We start from the raw sequence: 15,751 nt of genomic DNA, 5'->3' as shown, positions 1-15,751 counted from the left end.
ACTGGGGACGTCCTGGAACTCCACTTGTGCTCTGACCTCTCCCTCCACCGCCGTATACCACCAGCCCTCAGGGAACACAGTCCTTCCTGGCTGTTGCCATATATATATGTTCTTATTCCAATCTGATCCTCTCTCATCCCCAAAATAATCAGCACGAACAGAATGAAGCAGATGGCACAAGCCTTCTTTGGCATACGGGCAGATCTGTATCACTCACTCAGTATTTTTAGAATCAAGGGGATTGAAAATTATGTCCTGAGTTGTTTTGGGGGAAGACTTACTCTCTTTCCAGGGTGACAGGTGCTGAAATATTACCATATTTAAGACTCAAATTCAATCTGTATGTCAGGTCACAGGGCAGACTGATGATCATTGGGACCATCCCTTTGTTAGTTCTCTGTTTAGGATTGTTGGCAGTTGGCCAAATAATAGAAAGTTCATCACAAGTCTGTTTCAAGGGTGTGGCCAGAGCTCATCAGGTTTCAAGGAAAGATTGGAATCGGCAGCAGCCAGCCAGTACTGATCAAGTACATGGTGATGGGAGATGTTGTATTATCCACACAGCTTATTTTTTAAAAATAGCTGAGCTTTGATCCTCAGCCACAGTGAATTTATAATCTGCTGAGAAAGGCTATGTTTATAGAAGTTTGTGATTATATCATGAAAACAGTGCAAGTATTTATATTTGAAGATCCATATTAATGAATTACACAGTTATGGTGAATGAAATGTTATAACTACTAGTGAATTTGAATACATCATTTAATAAAAAGCCTTCCTGAAGAAACTAAGGAATGCTTACTGTAATAAAGTAATTGAGTTCAACGTTTGAGGACCAATTTTGCACGTAGGGTTGGACTGGGTGTATTTAACACAGAGACCTAAAACTCAAAAAGCTAAGAAAAGTCTTGGGCAAAGACATTAATGCAATAAGTTAAATAAGTGTAAAAATGTTTATGTGACTTAATGTTATGTTGTTCTCTGCAAGTTTAACAGGGGAAGAGTTGGAGGAAATGTCTCACATTTAAATACAGTATAGTCATGTCTAAAATGCCTTGATTGTACACCCAACCATCTTTGAAGGTCCGAGGGAAATGTAGTGACGTCTACAACTTGTTGGACTTTTGAATCTAGGGAAGTAACTAGAAGGTGGATTTGGGAAGCTTTATTCAATGCTAATGGGCAGGTACTTTTTCTTTAATTGAAAAAATCTGATTTTTCCTTTTTATTCTTGGTGTGTTGGTGAGCAGACATTGGTATCTGTTGAGAAACAAAGACCTCAGGCAACTTTCTACTTGCAGCTTCATATGTCCTGTGTGTCTTGAGCACGGCTTCTGGCTCCTCCAACTATGAGTAACGGATGATAAAGTATATGTGGGGAGAGGACGTGTGTCTCTTTTCCATTACATCCATAGCTGAGTGGTTCAAACTGTGTGCCAGTTTGCAGCTGATGGTTTCTACTTTTAATCCCAGTGTTTATAAATACTACCATATATTTGTATGGTGTGTTTTTAGATTACAGAGTGCTTTCAAGATTCATCTTGCTTCAGTTGGTTGTCCCCACTGGCTCATTTACATGCATCATGTAAATATTACAAATGAGGAAGCTGAAACTTAGGCGCTAACAAATGGATGAGCTGGAATTTGAACCAGGGAGTCTGTCTACTATATTCATAAATGACTGGAGCTGGATATACACTTTCTGTGCTTCAGGGGAATGCATGAGGGCGAATCAGAGCCTAGTTGTGTCTGAGGAAAGTGTCAGCTTCACCTTCACCCCTTGTGGCTCCTGTTTTCCAGCACAGCAGCCACTAGCTTTGTGTGGGTACTTAAATGACAACGTCAGTTTCTCAGCATCACATTTGAGTGTTCAGTAGCCATTCATTTCCATCACAGAAAGTTCTGTTGGACACTGGTCATTTCTCATAAATGCAGGAGTTGGGGAGAATCACTTTAGAGTATATATGCAGAGGGTTAGTGTAGATGAGAAAATATAAAATCTCACCACCAGACCAGCTCCTTCTCTTAAGTGACTAATGCTATTTTGAGTTCAGCTATAAAGAGAACAAGAAAAAAAAATGAATTTCAAGCTTCATATTGTGTATACATTTTAATCTCTTAAAATAGACCTGGAAAACACAGCAATCTCAAATGAATGAGTATATTTAATGATGATGATAAATTCTGTGCCTTTTATGGCTGGGCCAGTGTTATGGCCAGACTCAGGCTGGATGGAGAAGTAGGACACACCATGAATCCTGGCAGCAGAAACTCGGCCACACAGGATAGAATTCCTGGAAGGAATTACTTTGTCTGTGGCCAGGGTGCTTGGGATGCCTGGAGGCTGGGCCATGGGGTGAACTAGCGCACGGTGAGGGAACGGGGAGTTGGAGGAGAGGGGCTTGGACGGGGCCGGGACAGGGGTTCAGTTCAGATCATACTTGGTCCCAGAGGAGTCTCTGTGTGCTGCCATCAGAAAGGAGGCTTGGTGCCAAGGTGCTGGCTGAGAACGCCGGTGTCCCCAGCTTTGGATCAGTGCTTGAAGCTTCAGGTCAAAGTGCACACGTCAGCTCTGAAGGTTCCAGGCAGGTGGGGCAGGACAGCGAGGGGTATCTGCCCGGTGTCGGCTCCTTGTGAACTCTGACCAGACATGAAAAACATCTGAGCTAGTTGATGAGGAATACGAAAAGGTGCCTGCAGTTTTTGCCCCTTAGAAAAGGAATGTGTGTTTGTCTACGTGCTGATATAAAGATGCTTGAACTTTTTACTATAGTAAACTTTTACTGTAGTAAAACTTCATCTAGCTAGACTCCAGCTTTCTGATCTGAAAATAACTCCAGAGGTAAGTAAAAATTAACTGAACAGTAAAGAGCAGCTCTAAAAGAGTTGGCAATAAATGAATGACTGCAGGGACTAGACGCCTCGAAGGCCTGCCGAGATTGGTCAGGTTCACACACATGCCCTGCTCACTTGACAAAGTTCAGAAAAGGCTGGCCTGTGTGCAGACATTACTCCAGTGTGTTTAATGTTAGCAGACAGTATGCTTTTTTTTTAAGTATCGGCACTTGAAAGGTTAACATCCGTTGCGTGAGAATTCTCTTTCGCTAGAATAGCACGGGGTTCTAGGTCGCCAGGCTTTTCCTGTGTTGTTGTTGATGCTGTGTTCATGTTGCTGTTTTGGACTCTTAAGGCTCCCAAGTGATGGGTCTGTTGGCAGAAAAAGAAAAGCCTGGACTTGGGTGATCTGCCTGGGTTGCAAGGATGGTAAGAACTGGGATTGCAGACAGGCTAAGGCGGCAAGCCCGTCTCCTAGGAGTGGCCTTCCAGCAGGTAGCTCCCCCCGCCCGCCACCCCTGCCGGGCAGGGCTGGGGAATGAGGAAGCGTTCCCACAGACTAAAGGGAAAAAGAGGAGTGGATGGTTTCCTGGAAGATGGTGCCTGCATACCAGAATGTGCTGAGCTGTGCCCCAGCCGTCATCACTCTTGTCTTTGTGTGAATCTCGTCTCCCCTTCAAAGGCAACACCTCAGTGAATGAAACTAGCTCTATTCTCACTTTGTTTACGCCGTAGACTTGAGTCCTTCTGCACGGTAACCTCACAAACAAATCAACTTAGATATATACAAATGATTTCGTCTCATCCCCTGGAAGTTTAAACAGGTGTGATAAACAACTAATGTTCTGCCAACAGTGAGTGACGAGAAATAGCCAATGGTTTGAATAAGCAAGGATGCTTCTCTTTTCTGTACCAGTAAGACACTCAAGCACACTTGGGGGTGTGTGTGTGTGTTTTATTTTCCCCCTTTGAATTGGCAGACTGAACTTCATACTGACCTGAAATCATGGCTTGAAGTAGATGATACCAAGTCTGTGGAAATAGCTGTCTCTATCACAAGGGAAAGTGTGCTTCATCCGCCATCTGAACACTATGCAGTTGACTCCTGCCACTTTGAAGAAGCACAGACAGGTGCATCCATATGCAGAAGGACCTGTTAAAGCACAGGGGAAGATGGAGAGGTGTGCCACATTAGAGCCATTTAAAGGAACACGTTGAGTCCAGGTAGTCGATGCTGAACGGGTGGACGAGAAGCGTGGTTTGCCGACGGCTAATGCGCAGAAACTGTTCCTCTTCTCTCCACAGTCTGGTGACCCAGGACGTGCCCCAGCTCTAGTGATGCAGTCTGCCTTTCTGCTCGGGAACATCATCTGTGCCTCAGACTTGCTCCTCTCAGCCTGAGACCTCGTGGAAACTGGGATGTAGGATGCAGAAAGCAGAGATAGTGGTAACCGAGAGGCCCATGTCTGGGTAGATCCAGGTCGGGCACCACAACGCTGCCTCCCCCTGGGCCTGGCGGTCGGCTGCTGGGGCTCTGCTGATGTGCTCAGCACAGTCCCATCCTTCTATTTGCACTTAAATGGCACAGCATTTGGTCAGCGCATCTGAAAAGGAAAGTGTGAGAGACAAAACCCATGGCTACCTACCCCTGCCAGTTATGTGGCAAGATGTTCCTCACCCTGGAGAAGTTCACTATCCACAGTTATTCCCACTCCAGGGAGCGACCTTACAAGTGCTTGCAGCCAGACTGTGGCAAAGCCTTCATTTCCAGATATAAATTAATGAGGTGAGAGGCTTCAGAAAAGGTATGTGCTTTTCCACATACCTTTCAAAGGCTTTGCTAGCCCTCAGACCGAACACTGCAGGGAAAGCGGATGCCCTTTAGCCTTTAAGGCTGTATCTCCAGCGATTACTATAGTTTCTATACGACAGTTGTGCTCTGCGGTGTTCAGTTCACTTTTTCAACAAGTATGTCTTGTGTGCCTACAATAGGCCAGGCCTAAGAACAGAAAGATGAGAAGACCTATGGCTGGGGAGATAGTCATGGAAACACCATTAAAATGTAATCCAAGGGCTTTAATCACAGAGCTGTGGAAGTGGTGGAAGTTGTTCTCCACTGCTTGGTGAGACCTGGGGAGGCTCGTCAGAGTGGTGGTCTTTAGCTGTGATAAGAAGAACGAATGGGAGGTGGACAGAGAGGAGGTTCTGGGAAAGCCCTAAGCCGTGGCCTGGAAGCACATGTGGATAGAGGCGCGTGCTGGAAGAGGATCGGGGTGAGGCCCAACCTCGAGGCAAGAGGGTAGCCGCTCAGAACAGGCCGTGTCTACTGTCCTAAAAGGCTTGTTTTCTTCTGAGGAGTGTAGGAACTGAACAACATGATTTGATCAGGATGTTAGAAAGATGGCTCTGGCAGTAATTTGGAGAAGAGGGAAGAAGCAAGTAGATTGATGTACAATCTGTTGTAACAGTCCAGATATGAAATATGGAGTGAGGATGGAAGGGAAGGATTCAACAAAGGGTAAAAACTACTTTGTGGAGATAGGTCCTTTTTTAAAAATAGTAACGTTTAGTCTGAATTATTTCTTGATCGTCGTACTTCCATGAGAGAAATGGTATATGAGATGTAGTTTCTGCCTGTAAAGGATTTTTATATCATAGAAAGACAGTACTCAAAATACACTCATAATGAGTATGGTGCACGGTAGGCTGATCGACAGTGAATGCTGTGCGTGTGCTGTGTGTGCCGTACACTCAGAGCTGTACACACAGAGCTCCCATGAACGCATGCCTGTCTGGATACCTGCTTAAGGGAAATGCCTCTAGTCTTCATGTAATGAACTGTAACTTTCAGACCAGCAGATTAAGTGCATAAGTGAAGGTGAGAATTGAGTGAGAGACAATTTCCATCTGAGTATGCTATGAGCACAGGCCACCTTATGATCAAATTTGGGAGTGCTCCTGGTGGAAGGCACTGGGGAGAGTTAGAGAAAGAAGTTATGTTCCTGGCCCTTATGAATAGCCCTGTTATAGATCACTGATAAGCTGATTTGCTCAAATAAGCCTACGAGTGCTTAAAATTCAAATGTGTTCTGTACATCGGCCAATCTCTAGTTGCCATAAATATAAGTATTGAGTGCCTACTGTATCCACCAGTTTTGTTGCAAAGGCTTCCTGTTTTGCAGCATGCTTCTTACGTGTACACAGTAATTATCCTTACCCGAACACCAAAGGCAGGGTTAGCTGCAGTTAAGCCACAGTGAGGATATTATAACTGTGGGTAAAGACCAAAATACATATAGGAGATAAATATTTGGAACAGACAGTGGCGCCGACAGATTACTGGAATGACAGGAATTAGGTGGGATTACTGTGGTAAACCGCACTGAAGGAGATGTCTTAAGCAATATTTAGGAGCTGGTAGTTCTGAGCAAGGGAAACAACTTCTTCAGCTAAGGGTGTGAAGAGAGGCAAAAAAGGGAAGCAGTGTACTTTCTGCAAGGATGGCCTTCCCTTCCATAGCCACCAGCATGTCTTGCCCCTCTGGCCTGAAGCAGTGATCTAATAAAGGGAGGGAAGAGGGCAGGATGCCTTAAAAAAAAAAAAATGTAGCATTCCATCCTGTGTCTCAGTTGCCACATAAAAGTTCCATTTCATAATCAAAGGTTGAAGAAGAAAGTAACTGACTTGCTTAACTAGAAAAGAGCACATGGGACCTAATATAGCGAAGGATGAAAGCAGTTAGACAGCCAAAGGCAGGAACAGACGATTTGGCAAGGCAGATGGAAGTCCCAGGGTCAGCAGTTAACCTGGAAGCATTCTAAGCTCATTGACGTGGCCCAGGTGACACCCAAAGATGGTGGTGGTTTGGAAACTACAGGACAGACCGGAAGTGGTGGTTTCCTGGGCTGTGAGGTGAGAAGAGAAGTTAGGGAGGGCAGCAAGACGTGGCAGTCATTCTAGCTCTAAGGTGGTCATGTTCTAGACTGGGATTGTTGCGTGAGCAAGTGAGGAGTAAATTACATGGAGAAGAACTGGATGCCAGGCAAAGGGAAAAGTAAAAAAAAAACAGGGGTTGGAAGCTCGTGGGATGTAATGTGACAAGTGGTATTACTGCTCAGGTGTGACTTGTGTCCCCCTGAACCTTTCTCACAGGACAGGAAATACGAAGTCCAGAGCTGCTCACTTGGCATTGATCTACACATGGCTGATAAATGAGAGCTAATCAGATAACAATCCTCTACAGAGGAAAAAGGAGGGGCAAGATCTATCACAGAACTTTAGGTTCCTGAACGCTAGTGCTGGCCCAGAGAGAAAATTGTTTAAATGCCGAGTTTGTTATTTGCCCTCTAGCCAGCTTGAGAAACCCTTTCTGCAACCTGTGAATGTCTTGGAACTCAGAGAGACCAGCATCACCTCAGACCCCAAAGAGCTATTGCGCTGGCCCCTGTTGCTCAGCGTTGTTTGTGCGCAGTTGGTGTCTGGTTCCCTCTCTGTGTCCAGGGGCAGCAGCTTGGTGCTTCTAGAGAAAGTCCTTCTGAGTTTTGCCAGTGAAATTACCAGTGACCTTTAGGAAGTGAGTTGGAAGCGTCTAAGGGGGCTCTTAAAGAAATGGAGACAGGGGCTTCATGCATCTGACATGAGAGCTCACTGGAAGGTATTAAATAGCAGAAACTTAAGACCTCACTGTAACGTTCTGCTGGGAGGCATGTGGGTGAAGCTCAGAGAACACGTGGTGGGGTTGCCATTCTGGGTCCATAATACATAATAGACACTGTCTCTGACGTTAAGGATAGTCTTTTTAGCATTATGTCTAAGGCCTGAACTTTCTATCAAGATAAAGCAGAGATTGTACTAGAAACAGTAACAGTGGGGTGGGGGGGGGGGCGCTGTAGAGTTCTGTGTAGAAGGCAAACTGGATCATTTTTGGAAATTCAGAAATTTTAAGAGTATAGAATAGTCATTTAAACTCTTCCTGAAACTATTTCTTCATGATCATATATTTTAAAATACTTGTATATACTTGTGTTTAGAAATCTGTGTATAGATGAGGAAATCCGTTCTCAATGCATGTTCTTTACAGGTGTGGCGGCTGCATCGCATCATGTAGTACTGTTCTTTTATTATAAAGTTTATGTGTAGAAATCTGGAAAACACAGAAAAGTATTTTAACAACTAAAATGTATATACCACCACCTGGAGAAAACTACTAACATTTTAATATTGTTTCTATATGTTTCTTTGGCTCTTAAAAAAACTGTGTCTGTTGTGCATTTTTTCCATCTGTCCCTAGGCATATGGCTACACATTCACCCCAGAAATCTCACCGGTGTGCTTACTGTGAGAAGACTTTCAACCGGAAAGACCACCTGAAGAACCACCTCCAAACGCACGACCCCAACAAAATGGCCTTTGGGTGCGAGGAGTGTGGGAAGAAGTACCACACCATGCTGGGCTACAAGAGGCACCTGGCCCTCCACGCGGCCAGCAGTGGCGACCTCACCTGTGGGGTCTGTGCCCTGGAGCTGGGGAGCACTGAGGTGCTGCTCGACCACCTCAAAGCCCACGCCGAAGAGAAGCCCTCGACTGGAACCAAGGAGAAGAAGCACCAGTGCGACCACTGCGACAGATGCTTCTACACCCGGAAGGATGTGCGGCGCCACCTGGTGGTCCACACAGGCTGCAAGGACTTCCTGTGTCAGTTCTGTGCCCAGAGATTCGGGCGCAAAGACCACCTCACGCGTCACACCAAGAAGACCCACCCACAGGAGCTGATGAAGGAGAGCCTGCAGGCTGGAGACCTTCTGAATACTCTCCACGCTCTCTCTCCCCAGTTCCAACTGAAGGCTGCCCCACTGTCTCCTTTTCCGATAGGGGCCCCTACACAGAATGGGCTTGCGGGTAGCCTGCCAGCTGAGGTACACACCCTCAATGCCTTGGAGCAGGCCCCCCAGCCTATATCAGTGCTGTCAGAGCTCCTGGCTCCCCTCCACCCCATGGCCACCCCCAGCTCTCCCCCGGCACCCCTCCAGAATCACAAGTACAGCGCTGGTTCTACCTCATACGCCCCACTGGCAGGCCTGCCCCTCAAAACAGATACTAAAGGATTTTGCAGTGCCAATTTGCTTGAGGACTTGCCTCTGCAAGAGCCTCAGTCACCTCACAAGCTCAATGCAGGCTTTGACCTGGCTAAGGGAGGTGCAGGTAAAGTAAACCTGCCCAAAGAGCTAGCTGCAGATGCTGTGAACATATTACCTGCCTCTCTGGACCTCTCCCCTCTGTTGGGCTTCTGGCAGCTGCCTCCTGCTACCCAGAATGCCTTTGGGAGTAGTGGTCTTGCCCTGGGGGCTGGGGAATCTCTGCCGCATAGGCTGGGCTGTCTGGGGCAGCAGCCCCAAGACCCCTCACTAGCCATGAGCACTATGAGCCTGGGCCAGCTCCCCCTGCCACCCATCCCCCACGTTTTCCCAGCTGGCACTGGTTCGGCTATCCTGCCTCATTTCCACCATGCATTCAGATGAATGGTTTTTGTTTTTTTTTAAGCATACTTTTCTTACTCTGAAAGATATTTTGAGAAGCATTTTAAACATCAGCTATGATAATACAAGGAAAGATTTAGGAAGCAGGACTGGAATATGGCTTATTCAGTGATGACTGGCTTGAGAGAAGAGAGTTCTTGAACTGCATGTATTGTGCCAATCTGTCCTGAGTGTTCATGCTTTGTACCAAATTTAATAAGCAAGTATTCTTCAATGGAACTGCAACTATTATCATAACCGACATCCATAAGAGGGCTGCTATATATTGATGTAGCTATATAGTGGTGTTTATCAACTTAATCGTAAGCCATGCTCATAATAATGTTAGCTAAGTAACTTTATGTGGCACTGCCTAGTAAGGGAACTGTGGAAGGTTTGGATTTTTCCAAAATGGGAGGATTTTTAACATAAGAAAGTAATCTTTATATCGCATATTATCACCAGGCTGTGTATTTCTTTTCAGGGATTTTTCTACCTTCAGGGTTGGATGTAGTTTAGTTACTATTGCCATAGCCAACCTGTAGTTTTACAGAAACAATTTCTTGTGGAATAATAGACGTCTTCATTTTAAAGCATTTTAAATGTAGTTTGAATATTTTCCACAGGATGCTACAATGTGAGTTATCACTTCATTTATCTTAAAGACTAAACTGTCAGTTATATCTGACAGAAAAAAAAAAAAAATCACTGTGTAACCAGGTTAAGTGGTAAAATAATCCAGGCGTCAGTCAAAATAAGCATTTTACTGACTTTAATACTGATTATATTTTTAACAGGAATTTAAGAATATTACTGGAATTTTAAAGTATATATATATATCTATCTATTAAGCAAGAATTTCTTTTGCTCTGCTCTGTCTGGCTTAAAATACTACTCTGCTTAAGTATTTTTAATCACCAATAAGTAAATGCATTTTAAAATTCATCATTTAAGTCAATATTATATTCAAAACATATAGCATAAAACATATAGCATTTTACAATGTAACTATAATCTATCTCTGGAATTTGGTATCTTAATGAGTTTTTAAACTGTAAAACCTAACCTTCTTTTTTTAAAGCTCCTCTGTCTTTTGTGTTTAGAGGCTTTCAATATGAAGATATATCTTACATATAATAAATAAAGTACAGATTCAGCAAATGACTTGAGTCATTTTTATATACAGCCACACTCCCCATTCTCCACACAGATGGAAAACACTTCAGCTCCTCGGCCTGCTCCGTCATGCTCCCCCTGGTCATCACAACCCCAACAGAAACAACTATTCTGACCTCTATTCAGGATCGGTTAGAAACTCTCTTTTTAAAACAATAATTTTGTTGAAGGTTGAAGCTTGTATGCTTCATTAAATTCACAGACCAAAGAACTTATTTCTAAACTTACTGTATGACATTGTGAATTCTTCCAGAATGCTGTGTAATTTATTTCTGATGTGTAGGTCAGAATACTAGCTTCTGAAGTTTCATCTATACTGGGCTACCATGATCCAGTTTTACAGTGGTGTTTACCATTAGTTTCCAGTACAAATTATAAATTATTTCTTATTGGGATGTCTTCAAAAAGTATTATGGCCCATAATACTTTTTTGCTTGCTTGACCTCTAAATAGGGTGGGGGTGAGTAGAGAAAGGGGAACCTTGAGTTCGTTTGTCCCGTTAAAGCAGCATATTAGCCCAATATGAGAAACCATGGTTCAACACAGTCCTTAGGAGTGAGCTGGTGACCATAAAAGAAATGATACAACAGAACACAGGTTACCTGGTCAGTAGGACTCCACGACTCTGGGCTGTCTAAGCTCCCATGTCCACTCTTAACTCTAGCTGAGGGAAGGCAGCCTCTCAGAGCAAGTGGAGAGGGACAGAGAGCCAGCTCACCCTGGCTAAAGCTTCCATTTTCCATTTATAGAAGCTTCCACAAACACTTTTACATGTCTTCAGTCAGTTCCAGAACACATACCTGATTCACCTGAGCATAAAACATAGCAACTGGTCCCCAAAATACAGCCTGTAATACTTTCAGATGTGTTTGCTGTACCTGGAGGCTGGTACTCCTATTTAGACAGAAAAAAATGGCTTATTCCTAAATAAAGTTCCCTGACCTTAATAAAATTCCCTGATTAAAAGGCATGAATTAAGTATAAATAACTCTAGGAAAAAAGTGTACCAACCCTTAGGAAGATCAAGAGAAAAAAATAGTTGAGACACCACCTCCCAACAGAGCTACATGAACTGAAAGTGTAAAGAACAGCTGACTTCCGAGTTGGCCACGGTAACTAGATGGCCTGAGTGCACTTAGAGGATCCTTTCTACAGGATGGGAAGGTTGTAACCTGTTGTTTTCACTGTAGTGTTCCCCCAGAACACTGGTGTATTTGAGGCAATTCTACACGGCATACAGATGGACATTTAAAACAGGAGTAGCTACTGATGACAGTTTAATGTTCATTAGAAGCAAACATCAAAGTTTATCTGAGATTTCATGCCTATTATGTAGAATAAACTAGGTAAAAACAAGATTTTCCTAGGAAGTAATAAAGACTGTTTCACCAAAAGTTTCTAATATCAAAGCAACATTTTCTTTAAAAAGACTAAAAAGTGTCCACTTAAAAAAAAGCTTAACACATATATATGGAATCTAGAAAAATAGTACAGATGAACCTATTTGCAAAGCGGAAATAGAGACACAGATATACAGAACAAATGTATGGACACCAAGCAGAGGAAGGGGAATGGTGGGATGGGATGAACTGGGAGATTGGGATCGACATATATACACTACTGCGCATAAAATAGGCTTCCCCGATGGCTCAGCTGGTAAAGACTCCACCTGCAATACAGGAGACACAGGAGATGCAGGCTCAATCCCTGGGTCAGGAAGATCCCCTAGAAGAGGAAACGGCAACCCCTTCTTGCCTGGAGAATCCCATGGACGGAGGAGTCTGGCAGGCTACAGTCCAAAGGGTCAGACATGACTGAGCCACTAAGCATGTATGTATAAAACAGATAACTAATCAGAACCTACTGTATAGCACAGGGGAAAAAAAGCTTCAAGTGAGTCTTTAAATCAAGCACTATCATACAGGTTGATGCATTGTTTAATGATTTGAGGGGTAAAATTTGAAGGGAGTAGATAAGAAAATTTGAACGTAGTTTTTACTTGTTCTACATGCTGTCTCCAAAGAAATCGCAGGCGTGTAAACAGATGCCTCCGGTTCCCTCACCTTAGGTGGAGGTCCTGGGTACGACCATCCAGGTCGAGGACGGTGAGGGAACCAGGCTGAAAGCAGAAAGAGAAGGCACTTACTTTGGAGCTTTGTTGTTCCCACATTGAGATTGTTAAGTAATACAGGCCTCTTTTAATTGTTCATTGTTTTTAACAATTCACAATATCAAGAATTCTCCAGCTTCATAGCAGTGTCTATACAGTGACTATTCAGTGTCAATCTCAGGGACCTGTCTTTGTTTAGAAAAAGGGAGAGGGCAGTAACCTTCCTGGTCAAAATGAAGAATCATTTCCCTTTCCTGTTAAATCCAAGAAACAAAATGAATTCCTGCTTCCTGTCAAATCCGAGAAGCAAAAACTGAACATCATTTCAAACTATATGTTTAACAAAAGAGTAAGTTTCAAGAGCATACATTTTAGTAACCCAAATCAGGATTTGCCCAAATTCCTCTTTGGCCTGCTATGGATTCATTCTCTTAAAGGCTCATTAACTGTCTTGCCCATTTAGACGATTGGCAACACGTAGAAGTTAAATTTTTTTTTCCCTTACCTGGCCTCTAGGAGTTAATCTTTTTTAGAAGATTTAGCAAATCCTTGTCTGAGTTTTGCTCCAGAAGCAGGGTCCACTGCTGATCCTTTGCAGACATAAACAGATTTGTTATTATGTAAAAGCAAACATTAGCAACAACAGAAAAAAAGGATGATTATGAAATTCTCACACTGGACTCAAAAGTCTCTATTCTTCCTTTTTGTTTCGGAGCTATAGACAAGTTCTCAATCCCTATCCTGGGCCAGATAATAAGGAAAACAGAATCTGTGTTAGAAGCCCTCTGTCTTCTACCCTTAAGCCTTCACTTAACCATGGACAGGCCCGTTGGCCCACCACCTCAATGACCACCCCCCATTTATACAAATTGACCCTCAACACCTGATCCCACTATGGCCCCAGCTTTCAAAATGTACCCAGAGAATGTTCCATATCTTCACAAAATTCTTTGCTTGCTCTCATGCTAGAAAGGGTTTGATAAACCTCATGGAAGCATGAAAGGCCTTCCCTCCCAGCGGTTATTTACACACTGATGGACTCATTTCCCAAACAGGACTCTTTTCCTCTGTGTTCAGCAGCACCGCTAGGAATGGAGACATAGGAATCTATGGGCATAACACGCCACAGTTTGTGCTGGACCACATGGGATGGAACAGGATTCTCAGAGAAATCATTAAAAAAGAAGGAAGAATAGTACTCTCTGTCCTAGAGGCCTCTTTTCTAATCAGTGTTTTACAAAGGAAGAATGACCAAACCACCCCAGGAAACTGCGAATCAATATCAAAGGACACAGGATAGAACTCAGTGATCATATTACCCGAAGATTTACAAGCTTTGTTTTTTCCAAGGAATCAGTAACTGACCCTTCAATACTCATTACATTTGCTACACAATTAGGTAAGGAGGGGAATATTCTTGCCTGAAAAATCCCATGGACAGCGGAGCCTGGCATGCAACAGTCCATGGGGTCACAAAGAGTAGAACATGACTGAGCAACTGAGCACGCAAGCACAAGAAGGGGAGGCTAGTGCAGGCAGGATGCTTAACTTGATCAAATCCACTGGCTCCAGAAACCAAAGCAGAAACCAGAACTACAGCTCATGGTGGCCATAGTCTCTCTGTATAAAGGTGCTGGAGAAGTTGCTGCCCAGAGGTATCTTCCCTATAAATCTATATATCAAATCCCTTGAGAAATAGCCATGTAGATATTTGCTGACTAGGTTATAAACTCAGTTCTCATCTGAACATTAGAATCTTTGTGAGAAAGAAGAGCCATATCTTTTTCTAAGTAATTTACTAAACATACATCTACTAAGTAATATACATATTTCTCCAGGGGATCTTCTCAACTCAGGGATTGAACCTGGGTCTCCTGCATTGCAGGCAGATTCTTTACCATCTGTGCCACCAGGGAAGCCTAATATATATACTAGTATATGTTGTTCAGTCGCCCAGTCGTGTCCAACTCTTTGCGACCCCCATGGACTGCAGCATACCAGGCCTCCCTGTCCCTCACCATCTCCTGAAGTTTGTGCAAGTTTATGCCCACTGCATTGGTGATGCCATCCAGCCATCTCATCCTCTGATTCCCTTTTCTCCTTCTGCCCTCAATCTTCCCCCACATCAGGGACTCTTCCAATGAGTCAGGTGTTCACATCAGATGACGCAAATACTGGAGCTTCAGCATCAGTCCTTCCAATGAGTATTCAGTTTTGATTTCCCTTAAAACTGACTGGTTTGAGTTCTGTGCTGTCCAAGGAACTTTCAAGAGTCTTCTCCAGTACCACAGTTCAAAAGCATCAATTCTTTGACATTCTGCCTTCTTTACGGTCCAGCTCAATTGTGAGATACTAGTATATAATATGTACTAAATAGTATATATTTATATAATTATCTCCTTAATGTTTTTTGACCCAGTTTTCCCAAAGCAGATGAAGATTTGCTTGGCTCTACCATTTTCTATTACAAACTCCTTATGCAAGTTGCTTCCCTTACCTGTGCTTTCCTCACCTGCAAACCTGGGCTATGAATAGTATGTCTCTGTGTTACTGTGAGGATTAAACAAGGATTAACGAAGATTCATATTTGAAGAGCTTAGAAGAGCATACAATTAAGCATGGGCTACTGTCCATGAAGAAGGGAAATATTCGGTACAGCAAAAAAGCAGAGACAACCTACCTATTCAACATCAGGAAAATAGACAAATTATATTGTCTTTTTGTGATATCATATGTATCTTTGAAAACATATGATATTATGTTTTTAAAGAAACTCTTTGCCATAGGGAAATGTTCAAAGTTTGTGGGAAAAAAAAATCAGGATGTGTACATGGACTATGATCATAATTTAGATCAAAAGAAAACAAAAGAGGCGGCGAATAAAGAGAGAAAGTGAAAAGAGGTATCAATATTAACGGTAGACATGTCAGGGTGTGGAATTATGGATGATTTTTTTTCTCTTCATACCTTCTCTCCATTTTCTAAGATCTTCTACAGTAAGCATTAATTCCTTCCATGGCAACTTCTTAAAAAATGCCCTTTCTCAAGAGACATTTTGGCAGGCTAACTTAGTCTGTAGAACCAAAAAGTTCCTAGGTCATCATAAGAGCTTTTC

General features: G+C 43.2%; 2 protein-coding genes across 16 annotated transcripts in view; one reads left to right on the top strand and one right to left on the bottom strand.

Annotated features, from left to right (window-relative positions):
• Positions 1-10,511, top strand: part of PLAGL1 (PLAG1 like zinc finger 1) — a 56,353-nt gene extending 45,842 nt beyond the window's left edge. For 6 of the 15 annotated variants that reach the window (XM_070376803.1, XM_070376804.1, XM_070376797.1 and 3 more), the window contains 2 exons: positions 4,141-4,621; positions 8,126-10,511. In XM_070376803.1, the coding sequence (XP_070232904.1) occupies positions 4,470-4,621; positions 8,126-9,353 (1,380 nt within the window). In that variant the 5' untranslated portion in view covers positions 4,141-4,469 and the 3' untranslated portion in view covers positions 9,354-10,511. Of the gene's footprint in view, positions 1-3,815; positions 4,060-4,140; positions 4,622-8,125 lie in introns of those variants that run through there. The other 9 variants (XM_070376811.1, XM_070376809.1, XM_070376810.1 and 6 more) reach the window with 5 other exon arrangements.
• The window catches only part of ZC2HC1B (zinc finger C2HC-type containing 1B), a 43,785-nt gene continuing 30,371 nt past the window's right edge, over positions 2,338-15,751 (bottom strand). The window contains exons 7-10 of the mRNA XM_070376458.1: positions 13,142-13,226; positions 12,590-12,645; positions 3,834-3,988; positions 2,338-3,207 (exon numbers count right to left, since the gene is read on the bottom strand). Of these exons, the coding sequence (XP_070232559.1) occupies positions 13,156-13,226 (71 nt within the window). The 3' untranslated portion in view covers positions 2,338-3,207; positions 3,834-3,988; positions 12,590-12,645; positions 13,142-13,155. The remainder of the gene's footprint in view (positions 3,208-3,833; positions 3,989-12,589; positions 12,646-13,141; positions 13,227-15,751) is intronic.

Source organism: Bos mutus, chromosome 9 (assembly GCF_027580195.1).
Source record: "Bos mutus isolate GX-2022 chromosome 9, NWIPB_WYAK_1.1, whole genome shotgun sequence".
In the NCBI taxonomy this organism is placed as follows: Eukaryota; Metazoa; Chordata; class Mammalia; order Artiodactyla; family Bovidae; genus Bos; species Bos mutus.
Note: the sequence above shows the minus strand (reverse complement) of the source record. Positions and strands in the feature narration are given on the sequence as shown.